The sequence below is a fragment of the Dama dama genome, chromosome 8, assembly GCF_033118175.1.
Source record: "Dama dama isolate Ldn47 chromosome 8, ASM3311817v1, whole genome shotgun sequence".
NCBI lineage: Eukaryota > Metazoa > Chordata > Mammalia > Artiodactyla > Cervidae > Dama > Dama dama.
This window is the reverse complement of record NC_083688.1, coordinates 13,456,273-13,472,328: the sequence shown is the minus strand read 5'-3', so window position 1 is coordinate 13,472,328 and position 16,056 is coordinate 13,456,273. Positions and strand designations below refer to the sequence as shown.

Sequence of the window (16,056 nt, the reverse complement as noted above, 5' to 3'; positions counted from 1 at the left end):
TTTTTCCTCACATAGCTAATCTCAGTCTTTGTTGATATATACCAATTTTGTTCTGAAATCCAAATTTATCTCAAATATGAGAAATATATAAATAGAGTCCTATGAGTGGAGCACTTAATGACACTTCATCATAGCCTTGTAGGCTTTTTTTTTTTATCTGAAGTATAGTTGATTTACAATGTGGTGCTAGTTTCTGGTGTACAATACAGTGTTCAGTTATACATATATGTTCTTTCTCATATTCTTTCCCATTATGTTATATTACAAGATACTGAATATAGTTCTCGGTGCTATACAGTAAGACCTCATTGTTTATCTGTTTTCTATATAATGTGTGTGTTAGTCACTCTGTCATGTCCAACTTATTGCAGCCCCATGGACTGTAGCCCAGCAGGCTCCTCTCTCCATGGAGTTCTCCAGGCAGGAATATTGAAGTGGGTTGTCATTTCCTTCTCCAGGGGATCTTTCCGACCCAGGATTGAACCCGAGTCTCCTGCATTGCAGATTCTTTACCGTCTGAACCACTAGGGAAGCCTGTGGGTGCCATGCCCTCCTCCAGGGGATCTTCCAACCCAGGGTTCAAACCCAAGTCTCCCGCGTTGCAGGTGGATTCTTTACCAGCTGAGCCACCAGGAAAGCCCAAGAGTACTGGAGTGGATAACCTATCCCTTCTCCCGGGAATCTTCCCGACCCAGGAATTAAATCAGGGTCTCCTGCATTAAAGGCAGATTCTTTACCAGCTGAGCTACCAGGCATATAGTAGTTTATATCTGCTAATCCCAAACCCCTAATTTATACCTCCCCCACTCCCTTTCTTCTTTGGTAACCATGAGTTTGTTTTCTATGTCTGTGACTCTGTTTTGTAAATAAGGTTATTTGTAGCATAGTTTAGATTCCACACATATGGGATATATATATATACACACATATATATGGCTAGTCCTTTGTCTGGAATCCCCGACATTGGATATTGCTGTGACTGACTTAGTGTTGTCTTTAAATATGAGCTCAGACATATCTTTTTTATTTTTTTCCAGCTGCCCTGGGTCTTTATTGCTGCACTCGGATTTTCTCTAACTGTGGCGAACAGGGCTACTCTTCATTGTGGTGCCCAGGTTTCTCATTGCGGTGGCTTCTCTCGTTGTGGAGCATAGGCTCTCGAGCGCATGGGCTTCAGGTGTTGTGGCCCACAGGCATAGTTTCTTCATGGTATATGGAATCTTCCTGGACCAGGGATCCATCCTGTGTCCCCTGCATAGGCAGGTGATTTATTTAGTATTTTTGTCTGTCCTGGACCTTCGTTGCTGCACAGGCTTTTCTCTAGTTGTGGCAAATCGGGGCTACTCTCTTGTTGCAGAGTGTGGACTGTGGGGCTCTTGGGCTTCAGTAGTCGTGATGCACAGGCTTAGTTGCCCCACGGCAACTAAGGGATCCCTGATCCCTTCCCAGATCAGGAATCACACCCATGTCCCCTGCATTGGCAGGTAGATTCTTTACCACTGAACCAACAGAGAAACCCAGCTCAGACATATCTTCAGAGAGGATTTCTGAGATGAAAGTAGGTTCTTCTCACTGCTATCCATCATATTACTCTTTATTTTCTTCTTAGCGTTGTAATTTGGATCATTCTTCTGTTTTTTTTTTCCTCTAGTTTTATTGAGATATAATTGATGTATAACATTATTTTAGATGTACAGCATAATGACCTGATGTATGTATATATCTCTGATATTCCTAACACCATAGCAGTTACATAGTAAGTGTTCAGTACATGTTGGCTGCCATCATCATTATTTTACTTTTATATATTATTAAAATATTCTATAGTTTAATAAGTGGAAATCTTTTTTTTAATTTATTTATTTTAATTGGAGGCTAATTACTTTACATTATTATAGTGGTTTGTGCCATACATTGACATGAATCAGCCATGGGTGTACATGTGTCCCCATCCTGAACCCCCCTCGCACCTCCCTCCCCATCCCATCCCTCAGGGTCATCCCAGTGCACCAGCCCTGAGCACCCTGTCTCATGCATTGAACCTGGACTGGCGATTTGTTTCACATATGATAATATACATGTTTCAATGCTGTTCTCTCAAATGATCCCACACACACCTCCCACAGAGTCTGAAAGACTATTCTATACATCTGTGTCTCTTTTGCTGTCTCACATACAGGGTTATCGTTACCATCTTTCTAAATTCCATATATATGCGTTAGTATACTGTACTGGTGTTTTTTTTTCTGACTTCACTCTGTATGATAGGCTCCAGTTTCATCCACCTCATTAGAACTGATTCAAATGTATTCTTTTTAATGGCTGAGTAATATTCCGTTATGTATATGTACCACAGCTTTCTTTTCCATTCTTCTGCTGATGGACATTTAGGTTGCTTCCATGTCCTGGCTATTATAAACAGTGCTGAGATGAACACTGAGGTACATGTGTCTCTTTCAATTCTGGTTTCCTTGGTGTGTATGCCCAACAGTGGAATTGCTGGGTCATATGGCAGTTCTATTTCCAGTCTTTTAAGGAATCTCTACACTGTTCTCCATAGTGGCTGTACTAGTTTGCATTCCCACCAACAATGTAAGAGGGTTCCCTTTTCTCCACACCCTCTCCAGCATTTATTACTTGTAGACTTGGATAGCAGCCATTCTGACCTGTGTGAGATGGTACCTCATTGTGGTTTTGATTTGCATTTCTCTAATAATGAGTGATGTTGAGCATCTTTTCATGTGTTTGCTAGCCATCTGTATGTCTTCTTTGGAGAAATATCTGTTTAGTTCTTTGGCCCATTTTTTGATTGGGTCATTTATTTTTCTGGAATTGAGCTGCAGTAGTTGCTTGTATATTTTTGAGATTAATTCTTTGTCAGTTGTTTCGTTTGGTATTATTTTCTCCCATTCTGAAGTCTGTCTTTTCACCTTTCTTATAGTTTCCTTCATTGTGCAAAAGCTTTTAAGTTTAATTAGGTCCTATTTGTTTATTTTTGCTTTTATTTACATTACTCTGGGAGTTGGGTCATAGAGGATCCTGCTGTGATTTATGTCAGAGAGTGTTTTGCCTATGTTTTCCTCTAGGAGTTTTATAGTTTCTGGTCTTATGTTTAGATCTCTAATCCATTTTGAGTTTATTTTTGTGTATGGTGTTAGAAAGTGTTCTAGTTTCATTCTTTTACAAGTGGTTGACCAGTTTTCCCAGCACAGTAAGTGGCAATCTTATGCTGGACATTTAGGCTGTTTTATGTGTCACTATCACAAATTATGCTGCTGTATGCAATGTATCCAATATATCTGCTTGTGAAGCTTTCCATATTTAATTACTTCCTTAGAATAGATTTCTAGATGAAAATCATTGTGTTAACAAATACAAGGATATTTCATGTTTTGGATACAGTTGCCAGATTGATGATAGCAGTTAATAAAGATGGTATTTGAAATTAGATTGCTTTAGTTATTTTATTTTGCTCCTGTAAAACTAAGGCATATGCTAGAGAAATGTGAAACCATCCATAGAATTTCAGTCTTCTCCCTATTTAACAGCATCCTGTTCTGATATGCTTAGGGGTGAGTAACTGTTCTTGGACCCAGAAAGACTCTTAATAGTACTCAGGCCCTCATAAGTTTCTTTTAAAAATGCAAAAGAGAGGCTCCTTTTCCATCAGAAATAGACTCAGAAAATGTCAAACCTGAAAGGGACTTTAGACATCTCATCATCTCTCTTATTGTACAGATGACTAAAGCAAAACCCTAAAAGGTTAAATGATTTAGCCAAGATCAAATAGTCTGTGGTAGAGCCAGGACTCACCAGAGGGCCTGTAGTCTTACAGCTCTATCATATTGCTTCTACTCAATTAACAAGTATCCTTTAAGCAGTCAGGGGCTTACCATCTTGAGCTTGCTTGACAGATCCCTGCACCGCCTTGCTGTGTTAGGGAGTATTCCTGAAGAGCCTGGTTTCTGTTAGCTTCTCAGTCTCTCAGAGAGCACTGCCTATTCTGGGAAAGGAGGAACAAATAGGGAATGGTAGCCCCTCTTAAAATCTGGAGTGAGCAAATTCTGATTATAGTTGTGAACAAATAACACAGTTCCTGTTGGGCTCTTGAGATTTTCTTCCTAGGTATAGGATTGTGGAGTCAGAGGAAAGTGAATAAAAGAAGAACATGTGCTTCTACTTGGTGGCTTGAAGATCTGGTTGGCATTTCTTATAATCTTGAGCTCTAGTCAGAATGGGAAGTCAGCTGGTGATTTCTTTTATTTTATTTTTTTAATGTAGTCCCATCTCTGTTCTCATCCTTTCTAATTATTTGGGCCAGAAGGCTCTTTCTAGAATCTGACCAACTCATTCCACTACTCTACCCTTCTGTGGCTCCCCAGTGAGGGAGGTAAAATCCAAGCCAGTCATTCAAAACCTTTCGTGAGCTGCCCTTTGCCTGCCCATCAACTCAGGCATTGTCTGCTTCCTCTCTGCCCGTTTCCCCACAACCCAGCAATTTTTTCATGTCGCTCTGCTTTCATGCATCATCTTTGCCTGGGAATAACCTTCTACTTTGTCTAAATAAAGAAGTACTTCTTGGGAATTCCCTGGCAGTCCACTGGTAAGGATTCTATTCTCTCACTGCCAAGGACGGGTTCATTCCCTGATCGGGGAACTAAGATTCCACAAACTGCGTGGCTTGGCAATAAATCAGTAAATTCTTTTTCCATTCCCTGCTCAAGTGCTTTATTCTTTGTGAAACCTTCCCTTTCTCACTCCTATCCATGTACCATGGCAACATTAATCCCTCTGCCCTCTTGGCTGTTGCCCCTTGTGCAGGCCTCTCCTCACTTGTTTAGCTCCTTGAGAACAGGAACAACATTTGTTTTATCTCCAAAAGTGCCTGCCACAATTACTGAACAGCTGATTAGGACATCTGCAAAATATTTTGCTTAAATTACTGCCCTACTCACTCTTCCTCTGGCAAATCCCAGATACATTTTGGGTATACAAAACAACGTGTGCAGGCCCCAGAGTGGAAAGTCTGGAAATAGCTCCCAAGTGCTGTGAAGGATGATGAATTTCATTCTCCTAAAGAGCTAAAGGTTTCAACAATGCCTTCTCTGAAGAGAGGGAACAATGGCTTGAACAAAAAACGTCAACCACTTCAAGCTTTCCTGATTATTGAGGCAGCAAACATCCTGACACAAAAATGATTGTGTATAAAGTATGTTGGGTTCCACACATGAATGAGTTATTGATGGGGAAAGTGGAGTTGTCTTGCCGTCTGTATTGCTTTGACAAACTCATTTCTAGATGAGGAAAGTGCCTTGCTTAAAGGGACAGGGGAATATTTAAGTTAGAAAAACTATGTGGCAATATTAAATCAAATTTGGATGAAATTTTGTATAATAACAGTGACCTTAACAGAATTGCTGTTCTTTTTCCATATGACATTCCAGACTATTTCTATTGCCTTTAATGTATTTCTTTTATGTAATTATAAATAACTGTTTTATATTTTCCTTATTTGCTTAATAATAGTTTATTTATAAACATTTTTACATTCAATCTTCAGAGTGTTTTTAGGATTTGCTTAATAATAGCAACCAATTAGAGGGCCTGCTGTGTACCAGGCATTCTATCTGTAATCCTCACAAAAGCCCTAAGAAGTAAATGTTATCCCTATCTTACAGACCAGAAACAGGCTCAGAAGGGTTAGTGGCCCAATAATATAATACATAAGTCTTTAAGTTGCAGTGACTGGTTCAGTCTGGCCCTAAATCCTCACTCACTCCACTCTGCTCTTCAAACTCTAGCATGAGAGCTCTTAGTGTTAACAGTGTGTTTATGAGCCATAACTTAATAAACTATTTATTTTTTTCTGTTTGACATTAGGTTATTTTCAGCTGAACTGCTTCTCTTACCTTTGCTAACCAGAAAACCATGAACTTACAGTTTATTTTTCTTTTAATAAATATGCTTTTCCACTGTATATTTGTGTGTATATGTATTATGACACTAAATGAACATTTTTAAACCTCTGTTTTTGCATATTACTGTTATGTATGCTTTACATGGAATCAAAATGCCTTTTTCAAATGAAGTCATTTAACTGTTTTTATATAGTTGTTTGAAATAGTTTATTTCTAGTTGCAAAGAATCATAGATTGTATTTTAAAAGCTACTTTGTTTCTTTTAATTCCTAGTACATTTTGTTATGAATTGAAAATAACCTCTTTAAATCCTCTTATATTTTGTTAAACTTAATATTTGACATTCATTAGTTTATATTTTTCTAGCCAAACTTAGTAACTTTAACTCTGTTTTTAGAAAGACAAGAGTTTTTCCTTCTTTGATAGAAATTCTGTATTTTGTGGTAAAGTAGTGCTTGGCCTAGAGGCAAATTAAGAAGGGATACCAATTTTCCCAGGCAGTTGACTCTTTAATAACTCCGTTTCTTTGCTGTTCACTGTTTGATTTCTGGGAGTGTCACGTTGTTTTGTTTTGTAGGTCTGGGACCTGCGCCAAAATAAGCTGACCTACACAATGAGAGGTCATGCAGATTCAGTGACTGGCCTGAGTTTAAGTTCTGAAGGCTCTTACCTCTTGTCCAATGCAATGGACAATACAGGTAACTTTGGAAAGGAAAGCTCTCCACATCAGTCTCTGTAGACCCTAAATAAAATGGGCATTAGGTGCTGGGAATATGTGCTGGGGTAAAAGAGAGTCCAAGGAAAGAGCCCAGGATGGCTTGCAGGTGTCCACCAGGGCAATTAGGAAAACAAGTTGTAATAGAAAATGCTTTAGAAGAAATGGTCAAGAAGCCAGGATGAAAGTCCCAAATCTTCCATCTAATCCCTGAGCATCTTTACACATAGCATTTGTTCTTTCTGGGCATCAGTTTCTAGACTGATGATGTAAGAGAATTAGATTTTACTTTTCAAGCCCATTTCAGTTCTGGTATGCTATGAATCCACGGCTGTGGATTCAAGCATTGCACAAAAAACTCATAGAGATTAGTTTATTGAGAAAGATGGATGAAGATCCCCATCCAAGGCAGTTCTCTAGCATTTTCAGAGAGTACCAAGCTCAGATGATCACAAACCTATTGATATCTCAGTTGTACTTTTTCTGCCAGTCTGTCTTCCCTCCCTACTCCAAAAGCATTGATGTGACGAGAGGTCCTCATTAAAACACCTCAATATTCTGGATTTACACTAACACACTTGTCCTTTCTTCACTTGTTTTTGAGTTGTTGGGTGGGAGGATGTGTTTTCCATAGCAGAAAAGGAAAATGACATCTTGGATTATATGCTTAATATTTTTTGGAAATGCCTCTCTGGTATACTAAAATGTTTTCACTAACATTTTGTAATGAAAACTGCCTAACACCCAAAGTGAAGTGGAAGTCGCTCAGTCGTGTCCAACTGTGCAACCCCATGGATTGTACAGTCCGTGGAATTCTCTAGTCCAGAAAGCTGGAGTAGGTAACCTTTCCTTTCTCTATGGAATCTTCCCAACCCAGGGAGTGAACCCAGGTCTCCCACACTGCAGGCAGATTCTTTACCAGCTGAGCCACAAGGGAAGCCCAAGAATACTGGAGGGGGTAGTCTATCCCTTCTCCAGGGGATCTTCCCAACCCAGGAATCAAACCAGGATCCCCTGCTTTGCAGGCAGATTCTTTGCCAACTGAGCTATCACGGAAGCCTAGCACTCAAGGGTTGCTCAATAAATATTTGCTGAATGAATAAACTTCCTTGCCTTCTGGCTGTATTCTCATCTGAATAGCAAACTTTCATGTGTAGTTTTGCCTTTTTATGCCTATTTGACTTCAAGGATTGTTGGCTTTTTTCCCATACTCAAGCAAAATGACATCACTCAAATTTCACTGTACATTTAGCTTTAGTTAACAGCAGCTGTGGCCACTGCTTACTGTGGGTATTTATATCCTACTTCATTAGATTTTCAATTGTCTAATTCTAGCATTGTTTGTTATAAGGAAAGGGAAAGAAAGAAAGAAAGTGAAGTCACTCAGTCATATCCGACTCTTTGTGACTCCATGGACTGTAGCCTACCAGGCTCCTCCGTCCATGGGATTTTCCAGGCAAGAATACTGGAGTGGGTTGCCATTTCCTTCTCCAAGGGATCTTTCCGACCCAGGGATCAAACCTGGGTCTCCCGCCTTGTAGGCAGATGCTTTACCATCTGGGCCACCAGGGAAGTCACTATAAGGAAAGGTGAGATTCCCTAAATGGTTATTAAAATAAAAACAAGAATTTCTCGTTATAGGTATATAATAAAAATTACAAATTCTTTTTGTTTATTATTTATCGCTGCCAGTCTTAAAGCCCTTTCATGTATCATCTTATTTGACCTTTAAAATATTCTTATTTTTTAAAAAAAGAGCAAGTGGCATTCTCATTTTACAAAGGCACCCAAAGCACAGAGAATCTCACTATTTTCCTGATATTTTCCCCATATATATATAGCAGAGCTAGAATTGGATTCAAAGTTCACTTTTTCTATATTGGCCTTGTTTACAATTAAACTGTCAGATTTTCCTGTGAGCATAATTGGAAAAGTTTAGTCCTGAGTTTGATTTTTATAGATTGATTGTCACAGTAGTCAGTGGTATTTAGATTGTCATGTTGAAATTTTGCTAGATGTGACTCAGGATTGGCAGAGGAATCATTTGCAAAATGTTTTGTTGAAATCAGTATCACACTCAACTACTTTCTGTTGCAAATCCCCAGCAGTGTGTTTGACATTTTCCTTTCCTGCCTTCTCAGTTTTCCTCTGTGTCTTTAGTCCCTGTTAATGGAACTTGGATGCATTTCATTCCCATTAGAAAAAGAAAAAAGGCTTATCAAGTAGTATTGTACCATGTTGGTCTTTCTCCACCCAGGAAATAGCATCTGTCATTGACATGATACTGATTTCAGCTGGGTTCTCAGGTATCTGAGAACTCAGATATCTCAGGTATCTGGGTTCTCAGGTATCCCACTGTCTGATAACTGTTTTGTTTTGTTTGTTTGAATTTGCAGTGCGGGTCTGGGATGTCCGGCCATTTGCACCCAAAGAGCGATGTGTAAAGATATTTCAAGGAAATGTGCACAACTTTGAAAAGGTGAGTGCTGCATAGTAGAGGAATTTTACTGTCCATTTGACTGAAAGAAACATTTAAGATGATGATAAGGATTTAGAGAGCAATAACGCTACTGAGAAAGAGCAGAATTCCAGTAACACTGTTGTCCATCAAAACTGCTCTTGCCAGAAATAAAACTGACAGCAACATAGGCAAGAAGGCAATCACATAGGCGGATAATGATGGAGTCCTCAAATTTAGGACTTCCCACTTCAACAGGATGCTTCTGTCTTCTTAATTTTTTGGGAACTTTGACTCTCACAGGTCATTGTTCCATATGGAACTCAGACTCCCATGGCTGCTACCCAGATGACCTCCCTCACCCTCCCAGTGACCAGGTATTAAAGTCCTGAGATACATTCCTTCCCTCAGTAAGAACCACAGGCCAAGCTCTGAGAGACTGAAAATTTTCCTAAACTCTCAGATGAGCTCTTCAAAGCAGCTTTTCCTCCAGACAGTTTGTTAATATAGACTAATGTTTTCCTTTTGAGAACCCATTAAGGTTCAGTTTCACTGAATCTTTTATTTGATTTAAAAATCAAAAAATTTTATTTAAAGATAAATCAAATTTTATCTTTTGTTAGAATTGATTTTATTTTTATTTTCCTTCAAGATAAGCAAAAAATTTAATGAGGATCCACGTAAATGAGCAAAAGAAGCCCCCATTTGTAGCAGAACAAAATTGTATAGCCAGGTCCACTGTTAATTTACTGTAAATTAAGCAGTTTCTCAATTGGTTTTTATATGGTTTGAAATATATTAAAATCGGCTGTCTTGGGCCACATAGTATAAGACAATTGTTGATTATATGTCGCAGAGAATACTCCCCTCAAGAGGGGGAATTCTCTAGCAGTCCGGTGGTTAAGACTCTGCACTTCCACTAAGGGGAGCACAGGTTCATTCCCTGGTCAAGGAACTAATATCCTGCAGGCCATGCAGCACAGCCCCCAAAAAACAGAAAACAAAAAACTGTACTTAAGAATTTAAAATCTCTTAGTGATGCTATAGTCTAATAAAGAGGGGTACATACATTTGGTACATTATTGTATTCATTGGATTCCTGCCTATTCATCATTACAGAATCTTCTGAGATGTTCTTGGTCACCTGATGGAAGCAAGATAGCAGCTGGCTCAGCTGACAGGTAAGGATTACTGAACGTGAGGTAAAGAATGATGTAGTTATGCAGGTATCTTCTCATGTTTAATACATTAAGTGCCAGAACTGAGCCAGAGCAGACATCGAGTTATAGCTGTACTCAGAGATGAAGCTGTATGTAGTGCATTCTGAAGGGTTTAGAGATCATGTGGACAAATACATCATTTCTACCCTCTTTGGATACATTTTAAACCTGGAAGATAAACAGGGTTTTTTTGGTTATTAGATTGCCTTTGCCAGTGAAATAAAATTCAGACTCCTAATCTGGCTCAAGTTCCCTTCATGAGATTCTTCTGCCATGCTTCAGTTCATTCACATACATGTTGTGTTATTACTTACTCCTCCCCCACCATCAATCACCACAGTGCTTCACTCACATGGAACTTCTATTCTTACATCCCTTCTGCCTCCTCCATTATCCAAACTCCTATATCTCCCTAGTAATCTACCTATATTGTATCTATAAACTTACCTGGCCCTCTCTCTCCCTTACCTGTTGGGCATTACTAATTGCTCTTTTTCTGGGTTGTAGTAACATTACATACACCTAACCTTTATTAGCAGTTATTGCATCTTACAGTAAGACAAACATAGTGGGGCAACCCCTACTAAATTATTTGCTCCTAGAGATCAGGAGATGAATCTTACTCATCTCTGAATCCAGGGCAGTGCTTGACCTATCCTAAGCAATATTGCATGAATGAATTCCTAGCTCAAGGATGGTCAGATTTTGCCATGCATATCAGCTCAGCTCTTGGTAATAGCCGACTATGTTGCGGATGATTCAGAGCTGGGTCTGAGTTCAGTGGAAAAAGTGTCAGGATTGCTTGGTGAGGCTGTGGCGGAATGTGGGCTAGATATTTTCCAACATCTGAGCGACTTCACTTGCACTTTTTACTTTCACACATTGGAGAAGGAAATGGCAACCCACTCCAGTGTTCTTGCCTGGAGAATCCCAGGGACGGGGGAGCCTGGTGGGCTGCCGTCTATGGGATCGCACAGAGTCGGACCCGACTGAAGTGACTCTGCAGCAAGCTGAATCAATTTAAACTGCCTGAGGAATTAAATGATGAATCAGAAACAGAGAAGGTAGAGAATTCTTCATTTGGTATGCCTACAGTGACCTTATTTGGGAGGGGGTCGGATGTTGAATAGGAATGTTCAAGTGCCCAGGCTTTTGGGACACAGTGTGGGATGGATGGTAAATAATGACGAAGCCCTGGGGACTTACCTGCAGGCCCAGTGGCTAAGACTCTGCTCCCAGTGCAGAAGCCCGGTGTTCAATCCCTGGTCGGGGAACTGGGCCCCACATGCCACAACTAAAGATCCCTCGTGTCACAACTAAAACCTGGCGCAGCCAAATAAATAAGAATGACTATTTTATTTTAAAAAAAAGAAAATGATGAGGCCCTCAGATGGCAGACTCCAGGTTTAGCTCCCATTGGAAAATGTTGTTAGCCCTCTTCTGCTTAACCCCATCTTTCTCCCAACTTAGAGATTTTCCTGCTACTCAACGAAAACAGGCATCATCCTATAAGCAGTAAGCCTTTCCCAGGCTAGCTTGGGCTTTCAGCATATTCCGGAGTTTTCTCCTACTTGGGGCTCTGGCACAACCTTAAAGAAGCCTCACTTTGATCTGTTCCACACCTGACTTGTGAACAATTCTAAATATACCCGGAGATTCCAGAATCCACTTTTTTTTCCTGGCGTGTTTAACGCTGGGGGAAAATGGGTAAATATTTGAGTATTTTATGGCAGGGGAAAGGACCCAGGTAAAACTGTGCCACATTGCTGGTTTGAGTCCTGATGGTTTAGAGGGTGACCTTGAAGAGGGAATCTAAAGGATTTTCAGTTGCCAGGTTTCTAAAGAAGACCTTGAAAAACAGGCCCACGGCTCAGCAGTGTTACATTCTGACAGAGTAAGAACCATTCTAAGTATTTGTACATGATTTTCAGCAGAGATACATCTTTCCTATATGATTAAGCTTTTAAATGATATCTACCTATCTGTTCTGAGCAGTTTGTTTCTGACATTGGCTCTTTCTAGCTTTCAGTGTCCTCTCTCCCCTCTTTCCCTCCCCACTGTTCCTTTAAACCTTGCATGTGGAAGCATGGCTCTGGTCTAGGGAAAAGCCTGTCTGTCTACCTGCTGAGGGTTGGCCACATTTCACAGGCCACCTCACCAATTAGCCTCAAGTCAACAAGCACTCTGTTACATAAGGAGCCTGATTCCTGCCGAATGTTGCCATCCCAGAATAAGGAGAGGATAAGGCCCCTCTAAATTTAGTATCTAATTGGCAGCCATGGAAAGTGAGGCCTTAAAGTAAACCCTTGGAGATCTGGGCTTCTGCTGGCTTTTATGTGCCTGGATAATGTATCCTTCTCAGAAAACTGCTTTTCAGCTTGGCCTGAATTTGGCAAATTTCCCCTCCCTACTTGCAATTCACCTAGCTCCTCCTGTTCAGATTTGAAACCTTTGAAGAGTTCCTATCAAGGACTATGAAATGACTGGTCAGTCCTTGCTGTGAGTGATTTATTCAGTGTATTGATTTCATGTGATTCTGTTTTGATAACAATTTATTTATTCATCATAACAATAGCTATCATTAATTCTGTGTGCTGGGCACTTTACATACATTATTTCATTATTTCTCTCAACCAAACTGTGAGATCAGCATTGTCACCATCATTTCTCCATCATTTGTCTAAGAAAAGAGACCCTCAGAGAAGTTAAATAAATGTCTAAAGGCTACGTAGCTATTAAATAGTTGAATTGAGACTTGAACCCAGAACTTAACACACTTTTTCACTATGCCACATCACCTTAGCTGGATTAATGAGGACAGTTAATGTGTCTGGCAAGAAAGACAGTGGGGGAAACCTGAGCATTAGAGCCAAGGAGTCTGTAGACAGACTGGGTTCCCTCTCTTCCACCTTGCATGGAGTTTTCATTTAGCTCCTGTGGAACCTAAACCTTGTGAGCTACACTGTAATTAAGAAGTTCTTTTCTTTTCTTTTCTTTTCTTTTCTTTTTTCTTCATTTTAAACTAAAAATGTAATGTTCAGAACTAGGCATTTTATAGTCATGTACTGATGAGTGTACCCTTTTAGGTGTTGATTGAACAAAACAAATATGTGAATAATTGGTATAACCTGTTTGAAAATCATCAGCTTTTTAACTTTACCAGCAGATTTTCTTTGCATGGTCATGTGAAGATAATATCTATTTATTTTACCTTCAGCTTAAAATGACCCAAGCAAGGCTGATGGTCAAAGAAACTTCTTTTGGCAGGGGTAAAGGGAGTGAGAGGTGGCAAGGGACACAAGGCATTTGAAGATGGTGAGAGAAAGGAGAGTACTGGAATATATATTAAGAATGTTAATTGTAATTCTGCCACTGAGCCACTGATGAACTGTGTAACCTTGGAGAAGTCACTATACCTTAGTTTTCTTTTCTGTAGAATAAGTTGAAGCTAGCTAATATCTGTTGGCCCTTTCCCATGCTAGAATTCATTATTCTTTCTGCCCATGAGTTCAGTGTAAGATCTGGATCGAGTGTATATTTGGGTTTTGTTTATATAATGCAGAAATTTCCTGTCCCTTCTCTGGATTTTGTGATTTGAATACAATACTAAGAAGTTCAGGTCAATCTACAACCTGGTCTCCCAACCTGCCACGAGTTAGATTACTTTTAGGACATTCCTAGGTATATATGAAGTTAACTACCCACTAATTATATTCGGTGCTCTTTTTTATTTAAAATATTTATTTATGGCTGCATCGGGTCTTAGTTGCAGCCCTTGGGATCTTTCATTGTGGCATGTGGGCTTTCTAGTAGTGGCATGCAGGCTCAGTAGCAGCAGCATATGGGATCTTAGTTGCCTGACCAGGAATTGAGCCCATGGTCCCGGCATTGGACGGTGGATTATTAACCACTGGACCACCAGGGAAGTCCCTGGGGGCCCTTTAAAGATTTCTGTGTGGGAGCTGTAAGAAGAACCATTTGTCTGTCTTCTCTGTGATCTTTCCTACTTTAGAAGCTTGTGTTGGAAAATGCTGATAATTTAGCTATTCCTGTTTCTCCACTCAGTTGCTCATGGGCAGGATCCTTGTTTGTAATCTATATTCCTAGTTTCTAAACATCAGAGCACAGTTCAGTAAGTATGGAGTGACTAAATAAAAGGTTGCTTCCACTCCGCTTAAAAACCATACTTCTTCCTTACCCTCAGTTCCAGGATGCCTTAGCCTTGCTCTTCATGATATTTGCAGGTTTGTCTACGTCTGGGATACCACAAGCAGGAGGATTTTGTATAAGCTACCGGGCCATGCTGGCTCCATCAATGAAGTGGCTTTCCACCCCGATGAACCCATCAGTAAGTCTGTCCTGACTGGGAGTTTACTTGCTTCAGGTCTATGATTCAGTGATATAGTTGGATAAAAGAATGATGTTTCTTAATGTTCAGATATAAACTGGAACTTAACTTACCTTTTATTGGCTAGCTAAGCTAAATAATGGGACTTGAATTTTTGAGAAAATATAACTTTTTCCAGGGCTAAGAATAAAAAGCAGAAGCATATTTACAAAATTACTGGCATAGACATTGATTCTTCTCTTCTAGAATGACTGAGGTCTTTTTCTTAAGGCTTGACTGACAAGGAAAATCAAGATTTAGACCCGGATAATGTATTTCCCATAGCATGGTCCACCCTCATGATTTTGAAAGAATTCAGATTGAAAAGCCAAGCTATAGTTTCCTGTGAATGGTGATTAGGAGGAGGGGAATTTAAGCTAAATCCAGTTGCTCTTTTATACCAAAATTGCCTCTTGACATAAGAGCCCTTAAACACCAAGTCTCCTTGAGCCTTCATTATTTCCATTTATCTTCTCTGTTCTCTTCACCTCAGTTCTCTCAGCATCCAGTGACAAGAGACTATATATGGGGGAGATTCAGTGAAGATATGGAATGAAAACTCTACAAGACTACTTGACCCTGAGACCTCAGACAGCATAAGTGGCATCAAATGATGTCCAAGCCAGCATCCTCCCTTCAGATGAAGATTGTTAGCAGCAAGAAATGAGGAGGAGGTAGCCATGTTCCAAACCACCAGTGTCCCAGTTCACCAGGATGACTAAGGCAAGCTTCCAGTGGCCTCTTAAAACCACCTGCCAGATTTCAGGGATTGTTTGATTTTTTTCCTCTTTTTTTTTTTTAAAAATAAGGTTTCTTCAAAAGGACAGACATTGGTTGGTTCATCATTTCCTGTTTGCTAATCCAGGCTGAAGACAGGGAATGTGACTGAAATGTATTTGTCGGGTTTTGTTTTGTTTTTTTTTTTAAGTTCAGTAACTTGTATGATATTTTCTTTCTTTGTTTCTCTGACTCATTTTGTATTAAAAGCCAACTAGATGTCTTTTTACAGGAGCCATGTGGATTGAATTTATTGCTGTCTTTTCTCTGAGGCTTGATCACTGTAAATCTGAGAGCATGGTGTGACCAGGGGATACATACAACCCACTTAAACTTCCAAGAAGCTGAACATGGTCTGTGTCTACACTGCCAAAAGCACTTTTCTGAACAGCAATCAGCAGTCCCTGCCCTCAGATTTCCTGAAGTGGGCAGATTTGCAGCATTCTCAGCCGGTAGCAATAGCATTGGCTAGAATAGCTCAATTCAAAAGGAATATGAGAGGACCTCCCTGGTGATCCAGTGGTTAAGAATTCGTCATACAATGCAGGGGATACTGATTCCATCCCTGGTCTGGGAGGATC

At 39.9% G+C, this 16,056-nt stretch overlaps 1 protein-coding gene across 1 annotated transcript in view; it reads left to right on the top strand.

Annotated features, from left to right (window-relative positions):
• SNRNP40 (small nuclear ribonucleoprotein U5 subunit 40) overlaps nt 1–15,704 on the top strand; it is a 33,626-nt gene extending 17,922 nt beyond the window's left edge. The window contains exons 6-10 of the mRNA XM_061148424.1: nt 6,496–6,616; nt 9,030–9,112; nt 10,211–10,272; nt 14,556–14,659; nt 15,192–15,704. Coding sequence (XP_061004407.1) covers nt 6,496–6,616; nt 9,030–9,112; nt 10,211–10,272; nt 14,556–14,659; nt 15,192–15,241 — 420 coding nt within the window. The 3' untranslated portion in view covers nt 15,242–15,704. The remainder of the gene's footprint in view (nt 1–6,495; nt 6,617–9,029; nt 9,113–10,210; nt 10,273–14,555; nt 14,660–15,191) is intronic.
• Nucleotides 15,705–16,056: the final 352 nt, after the last annotated feature.